Raw genomic sequence first — 9,129 nt, 5'->3', positions numbered from 1 at the left:
ATAAGTATCAACTTGGAGCATACATCATCTTTTGAAATTCTTCAGTTCCTATTCAAGCATTTTTATATTGTTGCCCAAGAACTATTATTTTGGTTAAATGTAAGGTATATTGTGGGCAGTTTCAATCCAGAGTGAACATGTGATATGTAACATTTCTGCAAGCATTTGAGCTATGACTCACCCGATTTGATTTCTGCTGCTCCTGCTTGTGGTGGTCTGGATGCTGTTTAGTCTCTGATAGGAGGAAGATTTCTGAAGACTGGTCTTGTATGAGAACAGGAGACTCTGCCATCCTTGTTCCCAGGTATGTTGTCCTGTTAATAACTAATTGAACCCTAGTACTTAAAACATGACTAGCCCAGTAACCCTACCAACAAGCCACTTCAAAAGGGACCCTTGCCAGTCTGGGAACTAGGGAACAGCTAGCTGAATCCAAATTGATTCACCCTCCTTGTTTCCTTGGCTGTGGCCTAAATTTCCAGGCATACTAATGCACTATTACAGAATATAGAAAGGGCAGTCTGGCCACACGAGGCTACTACTCCTATCCTGTCATCTGTAGATGCAATGGTATCGATCTTGTAATGCATGTAAAACATAATCAAGGAATGACTTAATTCAAGCCTTTTTTCAGTTAGTATTACCAAGGTAGGGCACAATGTAATCAGCTGAGAAACATGGTAAAATATGTTAAATAGGGGTGTGCATTGGCATTGCATACAGTGGGTATTTGACTTACGTGCATTCAGATTTATAGGGGGAAATTTAAAGGGGCATAAAGTGGGTGGGGTTCTGGGAAACATTATTTTGGCAATCCCACCTGCCCTTGAACCCAATGGGTTTTGACTATACACTATTTTGGCGTTAGGTGTGGTGGATTCCCCAGAACATAATCCCTCTGTAAGTTGCAGGATTACTGTATGAATTACAGGGTGATGTGGGGGAAATTCTCACAACTGTGGCTCAGCTCCAGCCAAGAGTCAGGGATTATGGAAATTGTAGTACGACATCTGGAGGCCCACGGGTTCCCCACCCATGCTTGTAAATAGGTAAGCAGTGAAGACTACTTAAAAGTTTCAAGTTAACCTGGTTATGAGTAAATGAGAACCAGCCACTCAAGGCAACGAGGAACAGAACTTCTAGCAGTTCTGCCCTGGCCTAAACATAGACTGAAGCAAATTAAAAATAGGGCCTTTTTGTCCCTTGAAACCATCAGTCTGATTTTGCAGGCTGCTAGGTCAGGGCTATTTTTGCTCCCTCGCTGCTCCAGCAGCATTCTTAAGCCATAATAGTATGAGGGGAGGAGCCAATGATAAGTACAAGTTTATGTAGATCTTGGATCAGCTCAACATCAAGCCTTGCCTCTGTACATTGAAAAAACAAAACAAACATCTCAAATCTTAATCTTGGTGTGCAGCCTTAACAGGATTCTTAGAACCAGGTTCTGATGTTGAGTGCGGTAAGGCTGAAGTCTTGACTGTCATCTTTCGGGACATCACATAACTTTTCCTGCCTCTGCTGTGGAATGGACAGGGAAATTCAATCCACAACAACCAGTGTCTTAGATTATATCTGCTCTGTGAGAAATGCTCCATCACAACATCTGTCAGAAAGATATTCCCAAGTCCACTGCCATTACGTTCTCTTGGATAGCATGGGTTTTTCATAGGTGAAATCTTCCAGGAAGCCCTTCTAAAATACAGTGGTACCTCAGGTTACATACGCTTCAGGTTACAGACTCTGCTAACCCAGAAATAGTACCCCGGGTTAAGAACTTTGCTTCAGGATGAGAACAGAAATCATGCTCTGGTAGTGAGCAGCAGCAGGAGGCCCCATTAGCTAAAGTGGTGCTTCAGGTTTAGAACAGTTTCAGGTTAAGAACAGACCTCCGGAACGAACTAAGTACTTAACCCGAGGTACCACTGTATCGGTTATATCCTGCTTGAGCACTAGAATAGTATTTGCCTTGTAGCAGGCATAGGCAAACTTGGCCCTCCAGATGCTTTGGGACTACAACTCCCATCATCTCTGACCACTGGTCCTGTTAGCTAGGGATGATGGGAGTTGTAGTCCCAAAACATCTGGAGGGCCGAGTTTGCCTATGCCCGCCTTGCAGGCTCTAAGGTGCTGTACTTTGAACTGACTGTCTATTCTTACAGATACAGAAAAAGTTGTTACTCCTCTTCCTGCCACCATGAATAGCAGTCTCAACTGATCAGTTGAGGTCCATAAGAACTCCTGTAGAGCCCCTTGCTTTTCACATTGAGGGATAAGGGAGATTTTGGGATCGGGGCACGTTGGTGCATAATAGCTGCAACGTATTTAAAGGGGTTGCCTTGCAGCAGTCCATGAATACATGCCATGCTTTGTTAAAGAACCATGCAAACAAACTGGGCAATGTGGGTCTGTCGTACCCTCCCTGAAGGACCGCACTATCAAGAGTGGGCTTGTGTTAGAACTTGGGGACGCTTAGATTACTTCAGCTTCTGCATTAACCTTCGTAGGCAAGTAAAACTGGATTTAACAACTGAATTTGACCCCCAATGCTTGAATGAAATCCTTTTACGGAACCATAATTCAGATAGCCTGTTGCCTCCCCCCCACTTTCCATTTCTCACGAGAGTGAGAGAGTATAAGAAACCAAGTCAACATTTAAAGCAAAAAACACACCCTCTAACTACCAGTACAGCGGTACCTCGGGTTACATATACCCCAGGTTACAGGCTCCGCTAACCCAGAAATTCTACCTCGGGTTAAAAACTTTGCTTGAGGATGAGAACAGAAATCGCATAGCAGCGGCAGCAGGAGGCCCCATTAGCTGCTGCTTCAGGTTAAGAACGGACCTCCGGAACGAATTAAGTTCTTAACCCGAGGTACCACTGTACAACCTTTACATGATTATATATGCAGTTGTGTGGGTTGCTTTGACGCTATGGTACCACAAGGTTACTGACAGAGGAACAGAAAATGAGACTGTTTATGCACGCCTGAAAGAAAAGGGTAATTCAAACCAAGTTCTAAACACAATTTTTATCTAAAGACCAAAAAGCAAGATTATAGGATTCAAATCAGTAAATCATGTTTTCATATACAAATTTCACTATTTAAACTTTAATTTGATAGTTAACTGCAAGACAGTTTGTAGTATGACATTGTTAAAGGCACATTTCATTTTAATGCATAGTGTACCATTCTAAAATAACCTAATTTCTTTACAAAGTGCTTCAGCAGCCACATACAAGTATAGCAAAATATATTTACAATCTAGAGTTTAAAATCTTAATTTGCCTAAATATTTTAAAAAACTAGATAAAATTAGTGCTTTCTTTCAGCTTAACTGTGTGAACATACCCTGCCTCTAAAAAATTTTTAAGTGATTTGCTTAGATTACAAAACATTTCTGTACAAGATGTACTTACAAAAAAAGAGAAAAGGGTTATTTCTGTAGGACTTTAAATTTGAATCACCCTTTTGGGCTCAGCTGTCTGTAGCTGTAATTTGGGAGTATAAATGAATAGCCGACTGTACCTCAGGTGTGTAGTGTTTTGTATTTAATTGTGATACAGTTATTTGAAGTGGAAGGGAAATAGCATTTTTTCCAAGATGCTAATTTGCTATTTGTTTTAAAAAGAATTACAGGTTAGACATTTCATGATTTGATTTTTTGTTTAGTCTTTTACCATTGTTCTTTGTGGACACACTTACATGTACATTATTCTAATGAACCCGTTACATATGCTTCAAAGTTCAGGCAATGAAGGCAACACCTTGGGGGCAGCACTGTCTTCACTCCAACCCACATGGTTATGTGGTTGCCATTTATCTTTCATGAAACCAGATTCCAGAGCAATAAGTCTGTGTGGATTTAAACATCACACAACACATTTTTGATCTTGGGCATGCTGAGTATGAGCCTGATGACAAACCAATTTTAATAAGCTGAGGAAAGCAGAATGTTGTTTTCCACAAACAGACTCACCCTTTTAGAAAACTACGTAAGTCTGAAAGGAGCACACACAGTATCTGGTCAAAGACATTTTAACTTTTCAAGGTACAGCATAGTGTTAAGAGGCTTAAAATATACAAGTTTTATCAAAAATATTTATACATTCTCTCAAAACATATTGCTTTAACCCTTATTCTCAGTAATTGCCAATGAAGAGTCTGGAATTCAGTGGCCTTGAAATGTATACAAGCATGTTTCCCCCCATTAAATCTGAATTTAACAATACATTCACCTAGCCACTGGATAATGCTAAAGGAAGTGGTAACGTTAATTTATACGCTTGAAACAAAAATATACTATAACTTCCAAATATACATGAACACGGCATGTATACACTGAAGATCCTCATTCTTTAAAGATGATATGGCAACACCAAATCAGCAAATGTAAGATGAACGAGATAGCCAGACACACAGATTAGCTAAAATAACATATCAATGGAGTTAGTGTGGAAAAGACATGACTTCCAAGAGTACAAAACAGTGATTGCATCTGGGGGAATGCACACATTAGAAATGTTCCTGATTTAAGACTGGAGAGACATTCTTACTCATTACATTCTTCATATCTGCTGGTTATAGAAGTTGAAAGGCAAAAATTGTTTGGCAAATGCTTTGGTAAACTTCTTAGGACCGATGTCTTTTTAAGAATGGAAGCACTTACACTGTTCTCCTATAGGTAAGGCTTTTAAACATTTCCCCCCCTAATAAATACCATAGAAAGTTTACAAAACAAGGCATCAATTCTTAATCCTCATTCCCCCCCTAAAAAAATCAAGACAACAGTGTGCTTAACAGTCATCAGGTCTATGTTTTTTGGAGATTACTGTATCTTTTTTTTTTAAGGACAGACATTTTGCCTTCCTTCTTCCCTCTAATCACTGAGTATAGATGGTTATCAGTCTAGCTCAGTATCTGGTTGCTAATCCTGCTTAAGGCAGGTCTTTTTTTGCAATGTTTTCTGCTGCAGAACAGTAAAGATACAGTACAAGTGTGCCCATGTGAGAGTGGAACACAGCCTATACCTGCCAGGTCAAGCTTAAAGAGCTGCACAGAATCGCTTTCCAGTGCTCAATATTTTTTTTTCTTTAAAAAAAATAAAGATATACAAAAACGAGGTCACACCTCACGTGTAATAAAAACGGTCCTTTTTCCAAAATCTTCATGTGATTCAAAAAAGTCGGAAGCTACAGGCAGCACAGAGAACAACCCAACAGCTGGTATTCTCAAAAGGAGGGAAGGAGTGGGGCGAACGCTGTTCTGATGAGCCAGTCTGCTAGGATTTCACAGTGTCTCAAAAGAATTAACACCAATCAGCAATGTAGTCAAAGTCTCTGAACATTTCCTGCTGGTCTTCTGAAAGTATCCTAGGCTCCCGGGGTGGAGTGAGAATAGGTGCTTCTGAGGTAAATTCGTCATCAAAATTGCTGACGTCTTCTCTTCCTCTTATGATGGGGACAAAAGGAGGCTTCATTTTCTTGGCAAGCAACGCGTTCCAATCGATCAACTGCAAAACGAAAACACCGAGTTAAGTCCCTGCTTCTGGCTGCTCCCAGATTGCACCCAGGCTTTTCACTTCGCACTCACCCGGAAAAAGTGATGCCTCTTGACATCTTCAGCATCTTTCTCACCGGCGCCGAGACGCCGCTCTGGGTTTCTCCTCAGAAGCTGAAACGATATCAAGAACTTTTTGTCAGTAGCCTGCTGGATCAAGGCGTGCCTGTTAACAATTTCCTGAGCCGTGCGAGTTCTTTGAAAAAGCATGATATAAATATGAAGCATAGTGATTTTTTTTTAAAAAGCACATCAGGTTCCCCAGTTAGGACAGCAAGTAGCACTGGGAACTTTATAAAAGAAAGCGAAATGATTGCCTTTGCTTTTAATAGTTCATAAATTTAAAATTCTTGCTGGTTTGCCGAGGCCCAAACAGTGGTTCTGACCAAGTTATATTTCAAGCAAAACTGCTGACATCAGTGTCATGACAGAATGACATAATTGGTTTCCGCCCATTATTAACAGCATAAAAGAGTCCCAAGGCAGTTTAAGGTAAAGGTAAAGGTACCCCTGCCCGTACGGGATAGTCTTGACAGACTCTAGGGTTGTGCGCCCATCTCACTCAAAGAGGCCAAGGGCCAGCACTGTCCGAAGACACTTCCGGGTCACGTGGCCAGCGTGACATCGCTGCTCTGGCGAGCCAGAGCCGCACACGGAAACGCCGTTTACCTTCCCGCAGGAGAACAAATTAAATAACAAAAATAATCTGAATAATAATAATAATAAAGCACAATGGCAAACCCCAGAAAAAACCCAACTTGCTGTCTTTAAAAAGACAAGGCATGAAACCGCGCACTATTTTCAGTGAGACTAGGTTTATCTTCAAGGAGAAATGTGTAGCTGGATAGGATCAGGATAGTACTGTCTTTCATTGCTTGCTGGTTTCTTTAAGGCTTAGTGCATATTTTCAACCTGGGCTCCCTTACAAGTGATGGCTAATAATCCAACCACTCACAGCAGCAGACTAATGACATCATATCCCATGCAATCAATCCCCATTCCCACAGAGAGAAGACCCAATACACAGAAAGAGTCTCCAGTTGTTTTGTCAAAGGAGAGAAAAGTGCTCAAGTTCTAGGGCTTCCATGATCCAGAATGTAGGGTCTCTACTGAGTCCCAATTACCACTCTCTGCTGCTACAAAACTGAAAGAATCCTCGTTACTGCTTTGCTTATCTCCAGGGACATCATAAGCTGGTGTGTTAACCTTTTATACAGCTGTGGTTGCTTTCTCAGGTGCTCCCGTAAAAAAACACCAAAGTCCTCCTGACTCACAAGTAGTACCAATCCTACCAGTGGAGGTGACCCTCCAAGATGGATGTTGCTGGGCTACAAAACCCACCATCCCTGACCACTAGCCATGCTGGTGGACAGGTGGATGGGAACTGCAAGCAGAGAAACTTGGAAGGACCACAGTTAGTCGCCCATGGAAGTAAAGGTCATACCCACAGTATTTCTACCCAAAAGACATGGGGCATACTTCTGGGGAGGCTAGGAGATTACTAGTATCAGCAAGTCACACTTGCATTTGTAAAATGAACTTGAGAAACGTACGTAGCAAATAAAAACGTGGACCTTAAAACACTTTGCTTTCCCTTACACACGTGGCTAAACAAATTAAGAAGGAATGAAACAAGCACGCAAGAAGTACCATCTTACCCTTCTCATTATTGAGATGGCTTCTGTAGAAAGGAACCGAGGATATCTTACTTCATCATTTACAATACTGTCAAAAACCTCTTCTTCATCATCTCCTGGGAAGGGAGACTGGAGGGTGGGGGAGAAATAGCGATAAGAATAATTTCCAGAAACTGAATTTTCATCAATATATTCTCTTAATAAATATACTCAAATTTAACCAAATGAGAAGTGAAAAGAGTGAGGGATTCAACAGAAACCTATACCTAACAGCTCTTTTCACATTTATTTGCTCTTCACAGATGAATAAAGGAAACAGTTTTACATTTTGTGAAGCTTACCTCACCAACCAGCATTTCATAGATGAGCACACCAAGACCCCACCAGTCTACAGCTCTTGTATAGGAAGTTTCTGTCAACACTTCTGGAGCAAGAAATTCTGGAGTGCCACAGAATGTACTTGTCCTGTCACCAAAACCCATTCCTGAAACAATTACACATGTTTAGTTTTTTGTTCTATGAGCCTTTCACCTTTCCAGTTTTAAACTCGTGGGATTCTTACACAACAAGAACCGTGTATGACATGAACAACATTGCAGATTTTTGCCTGTTCTGCCAACTCCATCCAAATTCTGAAAGCTAAATAAGGATTGACACTTTTTATTGCAAAGTAGAGTTGATGGTTTTGAACTCCAAATGTTCAGCCAATTATTTACAACTGGTAACATTGTAGTGGTTTTTTAAAAAACCAAAAACAAAACAACAACAACAACAACCATGGTCTTGCAGAAAGACAGAGAAAGTACATATTTATTAAGACTGGAATCCTAGGCTCACTTACCTGAGGTTAAGTCCTATAGAACAAAAGGCCTATTTCTGAGTAGACTTGTATAACTTTGCACTCTAAAGCATTTACAGAAAATGTTTATTTTCTTATCCAACACTATAAAATGCTAGGCATCTCAGTTTGCCTCTAAAATAAGCAAACTATGAAATATGACTTTTCCTTTAAAGATTTCCTTCTTAAGCACAGTGAAGCCAAGGTATGTATTCAACAACCCTTAAAAAAAAAAGCCAACAGCTTAATGTCATCTACATACGCTAGACAGAATTTTTGCCAGTGGCAACAACTCATTTAAGAAGGGTGTGATGTGAATTCTGTGCCAAATTTTACAAAAGGGCAAGAGCAAGCAGGTATTCAAGAACTTCTTGATTGTGTACTGTCAAAATACTTCCTTATTAACAAAGGGCATGCATAATTTTTTCCCCTTGCATTTTTCATTGGTGAAACTGTTGTCTGTAGGTAGGACAAATTTGAATTTCCAAGTGGTAAGAAACAAATCTTGCCTCTATAATTAGTTGTAAAAATTTCTCTCTCTCTCTAAGCAGCAGCACACATTACATTTTGTACACTGGTACTAGCACTCAAAACATACACACTATCAAGTGTGAAGAACCTGCAATTGCCTTTAAATAAATAAGGATTCTTGATGCAGTTTTCCTACGGCAAAAGTCCCATTTAATTGCTCCATCTTGCCACCTGTGCAGTGTTAGAAACTCAGATATGAAAGCTAGGAGCTAAATGGCACCTTATGGGCACAACAACAGAATGCTTAGGCCCGCTTTTTTATATAAAAATATACAAAGCTGAAAATGAATGAACTGCAGCTAAAATCTTATGTTCATTTTTCACACGGTCTAGTCCTTCCTTTGCCCACCTCCCTAATATTCTTAGAGGGTCTCTTCTCCAGTCTTCAGAGAGTGGCTGGAAGTGGGGAGGCAGAAAAAGGTCCTCCTTTCCTTCCACTGCAGCTTTAATCTGAAATCTTACTGTGCCCAGAGCTCAGAAATTGCTCGCCCTAATGAAATTTTCTGTCGCAAAATGTGCCTAGAACAGTGGGAGTTTTGAACACTGCACCTGTATCTGATGTAA

General features: G+C 40.5%; 1 protein-coding gene across 4 annotated transcripts in view; it reads right to left on the bottom strand.

Moving 5' to 3' along the window:
• Positions 1-3,015: 3,015 nt before the first annotated feature.
• The window catches only part of PKN2 (protein kinase N2), a 50,477-nt gene continuing 44,363 nt past the window's right edge, over positions 3,016-9,129 (bottom strand). For all 4 annotated transcript variants that reach the window (XM_083444839.1, XM_083444841.1, XM_083444840.1 and 1 more), the window contains exons 19-22: positions 7,538-7,680; positions 7,218-7,325; positions 5,593-5,673; positions 3,016-5,512 (exon numbers count right to left, since the gene is read on the bottom strand). In XM_083444839.1, coding sequence (XP_083300965.1) covers positions 5,309-5,512; positions 5,593-5,673; positions 7,218-7,325; positions 7,538-7,680 — 536 coding nt within the window. In that variant the 3' untranslated portion in view covers positions 3,016-5,308. The remainder of the gene's footprint in view (positions 5,513-5,592; positions 5,674-7,217; positions 7,326-7,537; positions 7,681-9,129) is intronic.

The sequence above is a fragment of the Podarcis tiliguerta genome (assembly GCF_965153285.1).
Source record: "Podarcis tiliguerta genome assembly, chromosome: 6".
Classification (NCBI taxonomy): domain Eukaryota; kingdom Metazoa; phylum Chordata; class Lepidosauria; order Squamata; family Lacertidae; genus Podarcis; species Podarcis tiliguerta.
Note: the sequence above shows the minus strand (reverse complement) of the source record. Positions and strands in the feature narration are given on the sequence as shown.